Source organism: Siphateles boraxobius, unplaced genomic scaffold (assembly GCF_051911475.1).
Source record: "Siphateles boraxobius isolate OS27281-9 unplaced genomic scaffold, OSU_SipBor_1 143, whole genome shotgun sequence".
Classification (NCBI taxonomy): domain Eukaryota; kingdom Metazoa; phylum Chordata; class Actinopteri; order Cypriniformes; family Leuciscidae; genus Siphateles; species Siphateles boraxobius.
Genome location: NW_027508748.1, coordinates 1698946 through 1716778, shown reverse-complemented (window position 1 = coordinate 1716778; position 17833 = coordinate 1698946). Strand labels below are relative to the sequence as shown.

Here is a 17833-nt window from a genome sequence, read left to right as displayed (position 1 = left end):
CCCCAGGATTCCAGCAGAAAGTTCACTTTGCAACGTCAGCACAGCCTCATTAATATTTATGAGCATTTGCCATAGTACGCTGATTGGTCGGGGCTCACAGAGGCGTGGCCTTTTAGTACAGCGCCCCCTGGTGACCATCTAAAAATTCACATTTACTCATTCTAACAAGTAACTGCTGTTATATTGGTTTATTATTAAAAAGTGGATAGCATTATATCAATAACATCTGAAAATATTGTTTAAGGAGATGTGTGATTGTGCTGAAATGTTCTGCAGGTCTGTATGAAACAAACACTTCAAATTTCACTATTGCCAGATACTGGCTTATAAATATTAATTAGCTATGGTGTAGTTAAAAAAAAAAAGTGTAGATATATCAGTAAGGATTGGAATAAGAACATGAAAAAATGCTTTTTGTATTAAAAAATTAACAGTGAGTGACACCAACATTTGACCAGAATTCTTTAATTTTTGTATCTCAACCTTTTACAGAACAAGTAACAAAAAACAACAAAACATGTTTAAGCAGGATGATAAACAAACACACTCATTTCTTGCTCTAATTACAAAACGAGGAGAAAACGGCGAGGAGAAGGAGGGTGTGAGGAATCGTCACAGTTTTCCCCGTGGGAGAGAAAGACCGAGAGACAGAAGGGGAGGACGAGGTGCCTTTAAATACGATCAGAGGTCCCGGTTAGTGTGCGCTTCTGTCGGCGTGTCTAAACGTCGTAGTTGGGGTTTTTGCGCAGGATGACGAAGCCCTCCAGGATGGGTGTGACGGGGAGGAACTCCTCTGTGGCGAGTTCGGCTCGCTCCCCGTGAGCCAGGAGCACCGGCGTGGTGTGAGTCTGAAAGCCCGTGATGGCTTTGGGTTTACCGGCCTGACCAACGACATCCACAGCCTGGAGACACACAGAAAGAATTATCACATCATTCACGGTTTAAACTTCCACTACTGATATCATTTAAAAGGGTCATGAATTGAGAAATCAAATTTTACTATAAAAACTTCTACGTCATCTCATCTTTAGCCCCGCCCACTGGTGCGTTAGTGAGATGGGAGATACAGGACCACTGGACTAAAATTAACATTACCTTTCAAAGGATCCTAATCCTATTCATTTTCGACTATGTGAATGTCTCAGAGCATTATTTGTTTGGTACTTTCACTGTGGATTCTTTGGTAAATCAGTCACAATTTCAGCGCATGCTTTGGAAAAATACTTTTCCTGCAAGATATGGACCCGACCGTAATGCCACAATTTGTAAGAAAGAGTGTTCATTCTAACGCCTGATCTGTGATTCTGATATGACTCATGTACAGTCAGATGTTCTTTGTCTCAAAAACGTTTATTGTTGATATACATCAGTAAATCAAACCAGTGACTGAACGATCAACTTCGTTGTTTTTAGTAACATGAAATAATCTGTTATTTAAACAGATTAAATTATACATAGAAATTGATCAAAGAACGCTCCCTTTACAATCACTGGAGCTGTCAATCAAACAGCACAAGTTTATCAGTGACTGATATTTATATTTAAACATAATGCCGTAGATCTAAATTTAATGCTATAGATCTAAATATAATGACATAGATCTAAATATAATTCTATAGATTTCAATATAATGCCATAGATTTCAATATAATGCCATAGATTTCAATATAATGCCATAGATTTAAATATAATGCTATAGATCTAAATATGCTATAGATCTAAATATAATGACATAGATCTAAATATAATGCTATAGATTTCAATATAATGCTATAGATATAAATATAATGCCATAGATTTCAATATAATGCTATAGATATAAATATAATGCCATAGATTTAAATATAATGCTATAGATATAAATATAATGCTATAGATTTTAATATAATGCTATAGATATAAATATAATGCCATAGATTTAAATATGCTATAGATCTAAATATAATGACATAGATCTAAATATAATGAAATAGATCTAAATATAATGCTATAGATCTAAATAGAATGACATACCTCTAAATATAATGCTATAGATCTAAATATAATGCTATAGATCTAAATATGCTATAGATCTAAATATGCTATAGATCTAAATATAATGCTATAGATCTAAATATAATGCTATAGATCTAAATATAATGCTATAGATCTAAATATAATGACAGATCTAAATATAATACTATAGATCTAAAAATAATGCTATAGATTTTAATATAATGCTATAGATTTCAATATAATGCTAGATTTCAATATGATGCTATACATCTAAATATAATGCTATAATCAACACTTTTCACGATTAGTTAATCTTGAGAACTGTAATAGTAAAAACGAAATAAATATTTTCGAGAGAGTTCCACATGTAATGCTTATTTCATATGCAAAATGTAAGCCAATCACAGCAGTGGGCGTTTACACTGAAGTCTCACAGCAGACACGCCCCTTCACACACACACACACACACACACACCTGTCCAACTCGGACGGACACTGGCAGAGGTCTGAGCTCCTCGTCGAATGTGACCAACATGCGAGGTTGCATCGCCGCCACCAACCCATAGAGAACGTAATGAGACTTTCCCAAGATTACTGCAGCGAGAGAGATGGGTAATTACAGGCACATATTAGACAGACATTACAGGTATCGTTTTAATGTGGTACTGGATGTTGAAAATGACTTTCTTACTGTTTTTGACGTCCAGGAATGACACAAGGACCGTGAGGAGTCCAGCGACGGCCACCTGACTCATGAGCTGCCGGTCACTGTGATACGGGCAGAGCGTCAGTGTGCCTTTACCCAGATGAGTGAGACCCTGAAACACACACACACACACACACACACACACACACTTCAGCAGCTGATCCACTTCAATGACCGGTTACAAGAAAATCACCATCCCACAAAACAAGCCTGCCTCATATTTCACCAAGTTTCACCGTTTTCATATTATGAAGTATATATATCAGAGTGATTTAATAAAACAAACATTACATTTTTTTATGTACATTGAAAAAAGCTGAAATAAAATAAATATTAAACAAAAATTAGAAATCTGAAATAAGAAGCTAAATTACTAAAACTGAAAAAAGTTCAGGCTAAATAGAAAAATGAAAAAAAAAATACTTAAATTGAACTAAATCAAAATAAATAAATAAACAGTGTGTGCCTTTATATTGATTTAATACGGAATCAATCAGTTTTCTTTACACAAAATATCTTTATTTTTGTCCTTTTGAGGTCAAGTACAACCTGGTCATGTTTTTTTTCTTCTACCCACCAACAATTTTGCATATTTTTCTTCCTTTTTATTTCTTAAGACTGAAGGAAAAAACTGGCCTAGGATTAGACTACAGTTTTTTACATTAACATAACTCTTAAAGAGCCACTGCTTCATTCACTCACTAAAGTCAATTAACAGTTTTTAGCATTTGGAGATAATTTTGGCCAGAATCACAGCTCACATTAACAGCTCATTAACAGTCAAAACAACAGCAGATGATGTGTTATAAAACGCATGAATCTTTGTGATGAAACACACATTAGCACTAAAGCGTGTATATAATTAGTAATACAAACAAAAACGTGTCACATGACAATGTGTTAATAATCAGAAGGCGCTTTTCCACTGTTGTGGCGAACGGTTCCAGTTATATTTCTTGAGCTCTATCACTAGTTATATCACTTGAGCTTGATTCGACATGGCACAATTACAGTAACGGCAACAGTTAGCCCTCTGTGCTCTCCGCGGGTCAATACAACTTAAAAAAAATTTGTCAATGAAATGATTGTACTATATTTTAGTCTGATAATGTTTTTTATTTAATATTTTTAGGGGATTTTTTTATTCTAAATTATATTTACGCTGAATTTATAATCCACTTATTCACTTTTTGAGCATAGACCTGAAAAGTACTTCAGATCTCTTTTCAGAGACCACACTTCCAAGATTATTGCTGAAGTGAAAAAAGTGAACTTAAAAAAAATTACAGTATTGTTATAAAGAAAATGCACAAAAATCCTATTTTGAATTTTAATATGAAATGTATATTTTCAAAATGACGTTTTACTCTAAAACTGCAAGAAAAGCAAAGCCATAAATCTAAACAAGCTGTGTTCAAAATTTGAGGTTGATATCTCAGTAAATGAGCTTTCAGTGAGAGAGTGTTCGGCTGCAGTACCAGACGCTTCCACTAGAGGAAATTCGTCTCGCATTCGTTTCCAATGCATCATTTTTGACCGCGAACAAAACAAGTGACAAATTTTTTCAAAACCATTTAACCTTTTGTGTGCATTCACACAGCAAGTGCCAAAACCGTCACCAAGTTTCGTTCTATTCCAGTGAAGTAAAAAAAAAAAACGTAAACTTTTCTGTATAAAAAGTGCCCGAAGAGCACCAGAGCGGTTTGGCCCGATGGTGGAAAAGCAGGTCCATATTTCCAGCTATTGTTCTGCTCACCTGAGCGAGTCGGACCATGAAGAGGTTGTTGGGGTCTTTAGCGTGATACTGCGCCAGTTGTCTGAGCATCGCTGCTAAACGTGCGTTATTAGTGCCTGTAGAAAAAGACCAACACAGTAACCATGAAAACCGCACCCTCTGATTGGTAGAGGCACTTCATGATGTCATCAGTGCGTTTCAGCGCCTCTAGAGGCCGTATGAGCATCAACATAAGCTTTAGTTAAATGCGTTTATAATTTATATACACTTATTACACGATTTTAGATAACAAATATTACTGACTGACCGCTTCCCACCATTCCCATGGCAAAGATGGAGTTGTGGGACACTTCCGGGTCGGCGTCGTGTGAGAACTTGCTGAGCGTGTCCAGGATGTTTAACCTGGGATTGGAGACTGAGATCAGAGCGAGTGCTAAAGGAACCGCTCGCCTTAACGTGGGCTCACCGTAACGCAGCTGCACACACACACACGCACACACACAAACACACACACATCAGGGAATAAAGCATTAGGGGAATCACTACCATAAAGAGTTCCATATTTCATGCTCATTTTTTCATTAAATTTACATTTTTATTAGTACTTTATATAAATATATATGATGTAATTTTATATATTAAATACTACATGTAATATAAATTTAGAAAATTATAATAAATATTACATTCAGTATGAAATCATATAATGCATATTTATATTCACATTTTAATTAATAAAGACATTTACTAAATTATTACATGTATTATATACTGTAATTTTCAATAATACATTTAATATGAATTTTACAAATTATAAGTTTACATGATATTTATATTCACGTATAAGTAGGTAATTAAATGTATTTAAATAAAAAGTAATGATTTATTATTCTAGATGTATTTATTAAATGCATTTATTTACAATTTATATACATACTTATATAATTTAATATGACAAATATTAATTTAATATAAACTAAAAAAAAACTAATAAACATCACAATTAATATTTAAAAAACAAAATTATACAATATTAGGTATATACATTTTTGTTAAATATTTATAATTAAGTACATTACATAAATACCTAATAAAGTTATTTATTAAATGGATGTATTCATAATTTATTATTTATTATAAATTATATAATATTATATATCAAATATTACATTTAATATCAATTAAAAAAGTATTATAAATACACATAATTGTACAATAATATTTATATTAAATATGTACATTTATAAATGCATGTATTCTATAAATATATGTTATAAATTATTATAATTTCTTCATTTATTAAATAATGCATTTTTTTTTTTATTTAGCACCAAAAGTCCCTTCACATGGGGTTTCTCTGTGAAAGCAGTGGATGTAAAACTCACCAGGTGACCAAACGTGCGCAGGGCCATTTCTGAGCCGATCTCCTCACCCATCGCGATGAGAGCGATACCCAACACCGCCACACCCTGCAGACAGCAGAGTCAGCCTTACTGACACACACACACACACACACACACACACACACACACACACACACACACACACACACACACACACACACACACACACACACACACACACACACTACTCAACGCGAACGAGATAACACACACACACACCTGATGGGAGCCCATATCTGCCGTCTCCTTCTTATCTTTGTCTTTTTTGTCTTTCTTGTCTTTATCATCATCTTTGTCCTTGATGTCGTAATGCTCGCTGCAGATATGAAGCAACTGCTGCACCTTCAGAACGTTACCGGACCCTGAGAGACAGATAGGCGGTTACACACACGTGTTTTATAGGAAGCGTGTGACCTTTAACCTGTGTGAGGGAGTACTTGACTCACCTGCGTATGCGCAGATGTCCACCAGTGTGTTGGCGAAGCTACGGAAGGGTTCAGGAACGACTTGAAGAGCTGCTAGCGTGGTCTCGATCGCCTCACCTTTACCTGCACACACACACACACACACGTACACAACTCAGAACTGTTTACACTGAGAATTAGGCCTGCATGATAAATCAAAAGTAAACAATATGGTTTAAGTGATTATCAAATCACACATGGTGTGATGTAATCAAATGAATATATGAGCTGCGTGTCACACTGCGAGTGAAGCATGACCCCGTGTTCATTTACACAGCTCGTGATCTGGTGTTTTCATCGACTCGGTTCACAGTAAGTGCCGCTCCACAAACTAATCTGCAAGCGCTGAGAGTTTGTCACATTTGAAAACGCAACATCCACCAAATATCTTCCCAAACTTGTAATAAGTGTTTAAAAACAAAAAATAAAGAGTTTCCCTGAGGTTTTCCACCAAAATAAAAGCTTGCCGGTTTAGTGTTTGAAAAAGACAGTTGTACTATTATATTTGATATTATATTGATACGAGTACTCATTTTTTATTTTACAGTGACATATTACAATAGTAAGATATCTTATTTTGTTTAATTTTTATTTTATTTAATACTAATATATATATATATATATAAATATATATATTAGAGCTGCACGATTATGACAAAAATCATAATTGCCGATTATTCCCTTGAAATTGTAATTGTGATTATTAATTACGATTATCGCAATTTACATTGAATATATATATAGGCATTTTATAATACATGTTTACACAAAAATTGTTAACACACACAAGTACTGTCCCCCTTTACTTAACATACACATCAATTGTAAGAATGACTCATAGTAAAGACTAGATAAACATTAGGACTATGCTAAAGCAATTAAATAGCAGTCCCAAACTAGTTTTTGTTAATACCATGTTGATATGAGCCGCCACAGTCATTTAATAATATAAAAAATAACACAAAGTGAAAATAAAGTGGCATTTTTGGGTTATGGAAAGGACAGTTACCATGGTGAATACACAATACTAACAAGAACTGTTAATGAAACAGCTCCTGGTGAATAGAATGAAAATCACACCTGCATGCAAATCCCTCTCAGCTAACACGTGATTTATTGGTATTTTACTTTTATTTCGTGACTTAATTTACATTGTAACGACGTTGCATGCACGTAGTTTCTTTTGCACTTTATACAGTGAAGCGATACATAGCGCGCGCCGCCGCATTTGCGCGTGCATATGAAGAGTGCGCGCTACGAGCACAGTATAACGGCTGACAGGACAGTAAAGTCCGTTTTTCTGAGGTGAAAGACTTATTTCAGCGTACACTTACGTCACTGCCTGGTATGTCATATTGTGCTGGGTTTTTCTGAAGTAGCCGTGATTCGCCTCTCATAACATAAATGCTCTAAACACACACACACACGCAGAGTGGATTTTCTTTTGTAATCGCGGCTTGAAACGATTACGTAATCGTGGCATCCGTAATCGTAATTAGAAATTCGATTAATTGTGCAGCCCTAATATATATATATATACACACACACAAACACAGAATTTTTGCCCAAATTATGTACAGCAAATTTTATTTTAAGACTTCTTTTATATAAATAATGACTAAGATTACAAGGGCACGTGAATTAAAAAAATAATAATAATATGCATGGATAAATCATTTATAATAAATATGGCAATATTCAAAAAAATAATAAGAATAGTCCATTTGATTTCATGGTGACTTTAATTTTTGAAAATAAAGACATTAATGCAGCCATAAATATTAGTATTGTACTTTTACAGTTGTATTGTAAAATAAAAGTATTATTGTTCTTTTTTTTTTAAATGCACATTTTTTATATTACCGTGAAATATTACAATAGTAAGATATCTTAAATGATTTGCAATATTTTTTTGATACTAATGATAATAGTAACGATAATCATCAAAACAATAAAATTAACAATAATAATTATTTGCTATTTTTATTTAATAATAATCACTCATAATAAAATTAACAATAATTATTATTATTTTATGGTAATATTTTGGCAAGATTATGCACAGCACAACACCTGGAGCTTTTGTTTAAAACACAATTCAAAAGAGCAAAAAAATTGCGATAAATTTTTTCCCCTCCAAATCATGCCTCTGAGAAAGTATTGAATTAATCTTAATTTGTAACTGCCAGCCGGTTTGCCTGCACCCGGCCGAGTCGCTGGCGGTTCTTACCCAGGTGGTTGAGCCCGAGGCCGAGCGGCAGCCAGCGGGCGTACGTGTCTTTCAGCTCCTGCTCGCTTTTCTCCATGATGGTCTGCAGGACGGTGGACGTGACATCACCGTTACAGGAGCCCACAGCGATCATCCCACACGCCAGCGCCGTCACTCCCGCCACCTGCGTGTTCACACACAGATTCATCAAACACACACACACACACACACAGATCAAACACCCATCCACTGCAAACACACACACACGCACCTCCATGCTGGATTTGGAGTCTCCCATGACAGGAAGGAGGAGAGAGAGAACGTCTTCTCTGTTCGAGCCGGCGTACGCCAGACCCAACCTACACAAACACAAAGCAGCATTAACATCTGTTAGAAGCTTCACCTTTAAGATTAAACAGCGAGTCATATGCATCCATTCGACTAACAATGTTCTCGATAATAAATTTGATTAAATCAAACCAGAATACAGAAAAATAAAAAAAGACAACATGGAATTTTTGAAAATTAAAACAAACATTTAATAGAGGCCTATAACTGTTAAAATTGTAATAAAAATTATTATTAGATTGTTAAAAGTTAATAATAATAGGCCCTATACCTGTTCAAATTGTAATAAATTATTATTAGATTGTTGAAAGTTATGGATTTAATAGGCCTTATAACTGTTCAAATTGTAATAAATTATTAGATTGTTAAAAGTTATGAATTTAATCGGCCCTATAACTGTTCAAATTGTAATCAATTATTATTAGATTGTTAAAAGTTATGAATTTAATTGTTTATTAAAATTTTATTCAACCATAAAAAAATTTTTTTTAAAAACTTGGTTTGTCTCATTTGTGAATTACCCAAAAATGGCTCCAATCCTCATGATGTTGCTGTTGTGTAAGACGTAATCGGACAGCAGAGCCAGAGCGGGATCACACTCGTTACGAACGCCAGAGTTCACGATACCACACGCCAACAGCGCCCCGGACTGAAAGAAAGAAATGTGCCAAATAAATCATTCAGAATATTTTCCCAGGTTTTTCTCTCCGATCAGTAGCGCTGTTTGCTTCTGGCTTTAGCAGCGCAGAAATGTCCAATTTTACACAGTCGTAACTTTGAATGGATTGATTGATTGTTTTATTTAATGCCATGTCAGCATCCAAGGCTATTTTTATGGCCAAAAATTAATTTACATAAATGCAAATATCATATACACACAATAAAAACAAGGAAACAAACACGACAAGTCATTTTATAATTTTTTTTTTTTAAATTAACATATGATAAAAAATCCAAAACCTTTTCAGGCATAATCTTACTAAATAAGTCCTCAAGTGAAATAACTTCATAAAAGAGCATTCTACTTGTATTAAACCCAGGATATGTTTAACAGAGAGGGGAATCTTACAAAACATGCATAGAGTTGGGTCTTCACCTTTAAGCAAAAAAGCCTGGGTCAAACTTGCATGATCTATACGACATCTGGTGAAGAGCACTTGAACAGATCTGGTTTTAAGAGTGATTAACCCTTTAAACGTCACATATATTGAAAACAATAATATCTTAGTAAAAACCTAGAGTAATATTGACAAACTATTAGGGGTGGCACGGTTCACAAAACCCACGGTTCGGTTCGTATCACGGTTTTCGGTTCTGTACGGTTCTTGTGTTATTTTTTCTTTTAATCTTTAACACTCCAGAAATGTTCTTCAGCATATGATATAGGCTATAGCTTAATTATCCACAATTCAGGATACAGTATTAAAAAAAACGTATATCATGCAATCATGCACAAACTGAATTTGACTTGACTTTAAGCACATTATTGAGACCATCTCTGAGGAAAGCTAGGTGACATTTTGATACAGCAAGAGAGAAGACATTGATGAAATGCTTTTGTTTATTTGGCAAAAAAGGAGAATGCGTATTGCTATCTCTACAGGGACTTATGTGCATTTTTAGCACAAAAAAACCCCATTAAAATTAACTTGCATTTATCAAACTGTCAACGTCAGTGTAGCTCTTACAAAATGTTAATCTTTTAAAAGAAAAAGAGAGAAACTCTTAAAGCAATATCTTTTAAATAAGTCAAAATATGTTACACATAACTGCCTATAATGAGGCTATAACAATAGCAAAGGCATAACCATAAAGTGAAACATAAGTTCAATCTCAACACAAAAACAGTATCAACAATGCTTCTATTCCCTGAGAGTGAGGATACAGTTTTTTCACTTGAAATTAAAGTGCAGTATTTGGAAACATATGACTGGTATTCTTATCTAAACTTGGTGTCACTGTATATAAATATCATAGGTAACATGAAATCCAAAATGTTCCCAATCCCACACACCGGACTTATACGACACTGGCGCATCCTCCAACTCCGGTTAGCCTTCCTTATATCTCCCACTTGACATTTCTATACGTGACGAGACCTGCAGCTCTCCATACTCCACTGTTACTGTAGGCTTGTTCGACTTGAACCGGCGCTGCACAGACCGATCGGTTTATGACATCAAAGTACCGCGAGAGTGATTGAAAAGCATACGGAGCCGTTGCTCTCGCGGTACTTTGATGTTATTCATCGATCGGTCTGTGCAGCGCCGGTTCGAGTCGAACAAGCCTCATATGTATGTCCATTGTCCACACATCTATTATTTTGCGCGAAAAGTAAACACACTGTCTGAGGTCACGGGCACGAGGCTACATTGCGCATGCGTCGAACCGAACGGTTCGGATGTTTTTTCATGTACCGAGACACCCCTACAAACTATACATCATTTGAAACCTTACAATCTCTAATTTTCATATTTACTGACTGTTTTTTTTAAATTAATTACAGAGGAGCAGTAATTTATCAATTTGCAACAATAATATTTTATTTTCATTAGGCGTGTTTAGGTTTTAAATATAAAGAAAAATATTAAGGATTCTTGATTTGTGATGCGGCTGCGAGCTATAACGCACATATGTGCTCTTTTTATGCGTTTATTAGAGGTTGAATTCAAATCAAATACTGCCAAACCACCCATACTACTTCTGAATAGGATCTCTACTTCATAAATTGTATGAATATTATGGAAATACATGGTTCAGATCACTCAAAACATATATGAAAATGGAGGCGCCCTTATATGGTCAGTAAGGAAGCTTGGCTGTCCATCTAGTGAAAAAGTTTGGTACAGCGGCAAAATAAAATCTCACTGAAAGCTCTTTTTTTTTGAGATATCAACCTAAATTTTGGAACACAACTTCTGATTTTTGCCTTTTATTTTCTTGCAGTTTTATAGTAAAATATATATTTTATATAAAATATAAATAATTATATTTTTACATTGTACATTTTCATAAACTCAAACTTATATAAGTTTTTTTCTGTTTCACTTTCATAATTTATTCTACAATAATCTGGCAAATGTTTTCTTTAAAACAAGACCAACCATAGGTTTGTCTTGAATCACAACCATATAAGTTTGGATAGTGATTTTCATGTCTATGCGAAAAAAGTGGGGATGACAGTTAAAGGGTTAAAAGTCTGTTTGAAATTTCCAGATACTTAGAATGGAAACATGGCTACTGTGTGCATTTGTACCTTGATGTAGTCCTCGGATGAATAGAGATATTTATCAATCTGTGTCAGACCACCGTCCACGTCCCACAGCAGGATCATTCCCAGAGAGGCTGCAGCGCTGAGCATGCCTAAAACACACACACACACACACACATACATACATTTAACACCAAGATCATCACAATAACAGCAGATGTATGTTGTTTAGCAGCCCAGATATGTGTCTGTTCTCACCGTGGTCCTTGTTCTTGTAGAGCCACTTGTTACCGTCTTCCGTGAGCAGTTTGTCCTGTCCGAACGCAGCGTTAACGAAACCGTTGACGAACGAGGAGGCGAGGTTCATGCGAGCGGAGTCAACCTGTGACCCGCTGCCACCGAAGCCTGAGAGAAACACACCGTTAGAAAAACACACAACACCATCACACTCCTCATGAGATCTCAAGGCTCTTACGGTTGTTCTCCAGGTGGGTTTTGTAAATGTCATCTGGAACTTTGGGCTCCATGATGTCGAGCTGCAGAGGAAAGAATCAGGATATAACATCTACAAATATGTACAGAAATATTATTAATCTAAATGTGAATCTCACAACAACATGTATGGGTCAAAATCACAAGAAAAACATAATATTTTGCATGCAAAATATTATAGTGACATAAGACAATAAGGCACATTTCAGCTCAAATGATTCTTTAAGGACACAGTAGCATTAAATCTTAAAATAATTTATTTAAATTGGCATTAAATTCAGTACAAGAAATATTTCTGTTTTATTAATCAAAATCTTTAATTTTATTTTAAACTTAATTGTTATAAAATTTGTAATAAAATTTTTTTAATAATGTATAATATTTTCATGAATATAAATTTAAATTTTGAAGTGAAGTCTTGAGACATTTTCATGATAAAACATTTCACTGCAATTTCTCATTGTAATGCGATACATAGATCGACAGATAGATAGAAAGACAGATATAGAAATATAGAATGATAGATATAGATAGAACAATAAATTAAATCCAGGATTAAAATGATGATTTAAATGTAAACCTGGTTATTTTTAAACAAGGTTTAAAGTTTGGTGTAACAGAATTATTAGATAAACCTTGATTTAATCTAGATTAAGATTAATCCTTATTGGTGCAACCCACCCAACGATACATATTTACAACTGTACTTTACAAATGAAAAAATATAAAATATTTTGTTGCACTGTAATAATGATAAACTAGGGATGTGAATTGTCATGAAGAGGAATGAAATGGTCCTAAAAAAATAGGCTTAATTTTCTTCAATCATCAATCTTTGTTTTTTTTTTTTCATATGTCCCAGATATTTTGTGACCTGGATATTTTTCTCTCTGTGTGTGTGTGTGTGTGTGTGTGTGTGTGTGTGTGTGTGTGTGTGTGTGTGTGTGTGTGTGTGTGTGTGTGTGTGTGTTTGTAAGTGTAAGCACCTCTCTAGCGAGAGCCAGGAAGTTGCTGTTGAGCTGCACGTTGGACATGATCTCCGTCAGATCTTCATAATCCTCCACATCTTCATTGAGCTCCAGGAACATACCGTGACGACCCAACATGAACGACATCTGCTTCTGAATGACACTGCACACACACACACACGTACGTTACTATCAGTGACTCGAGATTCAGTTTTCAGGAGACAAACTGTGTCTGAGAGAGTGTAAATGATAAATTAAGTGCATGTTTGTCATACATGTCCTTGCAGGAAGTAAAGATGTTCTCCACCAGCTCCACGTCATTAAGCATCAGTGCGAGTCTGAGGGCTTCTGGGTAACGGTTAAACTTGCGGAAGATGTTGAGAGAGCATTTCAACAGAGCCGAGTTCTCCGGCTCAGGGACGTAACTCACACAGCTGGAGACACAAACACACGATCAAAACAGGAAGACGATTAAAAGACACGTTCAGATGCATTGTGGGTGATCGCGTCGCACCTGGTGAGGTAAAGACAGACTTTAGCGTAGGCGTTTTCATCGATGTACGTATCCAGCATGTCGAGACGCTCGATTTCCATCAGGAGGTCACAGGCCTCGTGCTCGGCATTGTGGGCCATGTTATACGGGACGATCTCTTTGACCAGTTTCAGAAGTAATTCCTGTTGAGCTTTATCACCTTCCTCGATCTCCTGCCATTCCTTAGCGACCTCTCCGGCAAGATGCCTGGAAACACACACACAGGGTCACGTGTTTTGAGCTCAGTCTGATCCACTTTCAACAGCGTTTCTCAGAAATCGTGTACTGCATCTTTAAGCTTTATTTCAATTACCAAACATTTTTGAATAGTTTTAGCTAACAATAACAACACCGGTCTTCAGGGTGTCGTCTGGCTGTACTGGTGCTGGTTCTCGTACCTGACGTATTCGTGTCCCCATGACGCGAGCTCCTCCTGTGAGCCCAGCAGTCGATATTTCAGACACTCTCGCTCGGTGCTCATGGTCATGGCGAGCACAGACACCACGTCAGCACAGAAATGCTGTCAAACAGAGAAGGGTTGACACATAAACATAAGCTGATTGTTCTGATAAAATCATCAGAGCCATTTAATTGATGCCGCAAACACACCTTGTTCTCTCCCGCCGACATGTTCTGGTAGATCTCTTTGAGTTTGGCGTAATGGGGTCGCAGGAACTTGAGCGGTTTGGGCACTGATGTCATGGAGGTCGTGGAGGAGCGAATCTGGCGTCGCAGTTCTTCCAGAGCAGGACGATAGAGGGACGTGTCCGTCTCCTGCGCAACAGAGAGAAAACAAGCGTCTTGACCCAAAAAATCCACACATTTAACTTTGAGTGAAACAGAATATTCATTTGGCCAGGATGTGATTTTATACATGAGGCTTTTATTGTATTGTGGAAAAAAATGGGCATTGACGAAACTTTTTTTTTTGCGTCAAGTAATTTCATAAGTTAAGAAATGCATTACACTTTGATCCATTATTGTGAAAACTAATTCTAGTAACACTTTACAATAAAGTCTCATTATATTAACAATATATTTTTAGAGCATTTATTAATCTTTGTTAATGTTAGTAAAAATTAGGGCCGTCAAAATTAATGCGTTATTCCATGCGATTACTTTTTTCCAGTTTAACGTGTTAAAAATATTTAATGTAATCAACGCGACATCCTTTTTTTTTTTACATTCTTGGGTTGCACTACGGTACATAAATCATGCCATCACTCATTTAAATGCTATTAAACCATTCAAGCAAAAAAAAAAAAATCAAATCTATACTGGCGTGAGTCTGTCAAGAGGCTCTCTGTGAACAAACACACAAAAGACAGCAAAACACAGTTCTTTCACACTTCAACAGACACAAAATTATGTTAAAATTTCCGTTGTGTTGAGTATCCTCGCAAGCACAGTATTAAATGAGTCAAATAATGTCTTAAATGAACGTTAAATAGGATGCATGTCAGATCCACGTCACATGCTTCAGGCCTTAAAGTGACAGCAGTCTAATAAACCTGTTGAAGTGTGTCATTGATTATAATCAAAGAGTAAAAGACAGAAAATCACTCACTGCTCTTGACTGAATAACGTTTGTAGCTTTAATAAGGATAAATCTATATACAATTAATTATTTATGTAGTGAAGACTGCAACATGTTTGATAACTTTATTCAATTCCTGTTTATTTCGCATTTGGCTTTTGGCTTGCTTAGTTGGGGACTTTTAATTTTGTATTTAACAATATTATTACAACATTATTTTCCTGTTATCTCTGTAAAGCTGCTTTGAAACAATCTGTATTGTAAAAAGCGCTATATAAATAAAGGTGACTTTAATTGATTTACCTGTTAGACCTACCTGAAAATCATAAAAACACTTGTTTACAAGGTTACATGGATGAAAAATAAAACGAAAACAGTAACATGTGTGCTTTTTAGCAGGGAAGGTACAAATCTGAACCGTCCCAGCAGGGCCAATAGAAAAAACCTTAGCGCTGATATATTAAAGGCACAGCTAAATGTAACATTTATCACAATGGGTTTATGTGAAGACTGTTTAAGGGTAAACTTAAATTAAAAGTTGTTATATTTTTTTAAAGCCTATTAAATGTTAAAAATTACAGCTTTCAATTATACTGTAATGTGGAATGGCTAAAATTGAGGGGAAAAAATATATTTAATAGAGACGCCAGTATTGGTAACAGTGATACTGGCCTTCATTTATAGTGCTAAGTAAAGAGACATATTACAACACATCTAAAATATACTGTCTTTATGTAGTATCTACATTGTTTTGGAGATCAAACTTTCTCAAACTCAATGTGAAAGTATTGCAATATAAAAATACATTGAAAACTTTAATGTAAGGTGCAATTAGTCGCAATTCTTTTTTTTTTATATATATCGATTGACATCACTAGTAAAATTGTTCATTGTTTGTTCATGCTAGTTCACACTGCATTAACCAATGTTAACGAATACATCTTTTTATCTTAATAATGTATTAGTAAATGTTGAAATTAACATTAAGATTAGAAATGCTGTAGAAGTATTGGTTCGTTTTAACAATGTTAACAACTGAAACCTTACTGTATAATCGCACGCAATTCAGGATATTTTTTTAAGTAGGTTAATGTTGCTTCTTCAAATGTGTCAGATTTACAGTTCAATCAGGAATAATTCATAAATCCAACAAAAACCATCTCAACTTACACCGAGTCTTTCCACGAGCATCTCCAACTCCTCCTGAAGCAGTTTGTCCTCCTCTGACTGCGAAAACAACACAAACACATCACAGACATTATTATTAACAACATCAGAACTCTGTAAACAATGAAATATAGTTATTTTTAAAATCAGACCAGTGAATTTCTCATCAGGGAAGCATTTCTATTAACTTTATCCATACATCCCTGTGTTTATAAAACGATATGATACATATAACGCATACATAAGAGTCTTATAATCACATACGCGTTGTTTTAAAGTGTTTTGTGCCGAAAGTGACTGATAACTCATAAATAATAACAACATTACTGTGGTGTGTGAGTGTGTGTGAGTGTGTGTTTGAGTGTCTGGCCTGCAGAGTGACTCAGGCGGAATTCAAACGCGGGTGTTTTTCTCTCTCTCACCAGCTCCTGCTCCTCTTTCTTCTCCTTATCTTTCCCCGCCGGTTGTTTGTCCTTCTCCTCCTTGATTTCGTCCTGCTTTTTCTCCTTTTTTGCGGTTTCCTCCATGATTTTGTTGCTGATGTTTCTCTGAATGCGAGTCACTACCGCTGCTGCTGTTTCTTCTTCTACGGCTGATGCGTTATGGCACCGCGCGCTCTACTGTCTCCTGTTGACCGCACTGAGAATTGCACTGTATGTTAAGGTCCCCCTGTGGTGAAAATACAGCTTTTAAAGTTGTTTATTTGTATATGTGGTGTTTTTAATGTGCTTTAAGACAAACCATGACCAAATTCATGTCAACAGCATTGCTGAGTATTTTCTCCTTAAAACTGCGTTTTGAAATCGCTGACGTCAAAAACGACCTTGTAACAGATCAACATGTGATCGTCAACGAGTGGATCTCTGAGCTGAGTGAGTGAGTGGAGGCGGGGCTCATTTGCATATTCATAGAACCGCGCATACTAAATGAGGCAAGGGTGTCCAGTTACATTCAAGCTATGTTAAGGCATGAAGATTGTTTTTCAAGGAAAAAATGTTTAAATATGTAATTTTGGTGATCAAAGATGAGTTTTAAGGGATGAAATGATTTACTACAGGCCAGGGGG

General features: G+C 35.5%; 1 protein-coding gene across 1 annotated transcript; it reads right to left on the bottom strand.

Annotated features, from left to right (window-relative positions):
• Positions 1-449: 449 nt before the first annotated feature.
• psmd2 (proteasome 26S subunit ubiquitin receptor, non-ATPase 2) lies at positions 450-17645 on the bottom strand. The gene is made up of 21 exons (XM_077230437.1): positions 17190-17645; positions 16771-16827; positions 14673-14837; positions 14462-14583; positions 14046-14270; positions 13807-13965; positions 13550-13694; positions 12547-12607; positions 12330-12476; positions 12117-12223; positions 9382-9509; positions 8784-8871; positions 8534-8696; positions 6286-6387; positions 6059-6201; positions 5822-5905; positions 4744-4912; positions 4458-4552; positions 2687-2813; positions 2471-2589; positions 450-902 (listed from the first exon to the last, which is right to left on the bottom strand). The coding sequence occupies exons 1-21, from the start codon at positions 17292-17294 to the stop codon at positions 720-722; spliced, it is 2694 nt and encodes an 897-aa protein (XP_077086552.1). The 5' UTR covers positions 17295-17645; the 3' UTR covers positions 450-719.
• Between the last annotated feature and the right edge of the window lie 188 nt (positions 17646-17833).

Excerpts from the sequence above, each read along its gene's own strand:
- psmd2 (XM_077230437.1), bottom strand. The coding sequence starts at position 17,294 with ATGGAGGAAACCGCAAAAAAGGAGAAAAAGCAGGACGAAATCAAGGAG. Across the intron at positions 8,697-8,783 it reads ACTCCAAATCCAGCATGGAG|GTGGCGGGAGTGACGGCGCT; the intron begins GTGCGTGTGTGT and ends GTGAACACGCAG. Across the intron at positions 2,590-2,686 it reads ATTCCTGGACGTCAAAAACA|TAATCTTGGGAAAGTCTCAT; the intron begins GTAAGAAAGTCA and ends CTCTCGCTGCAG.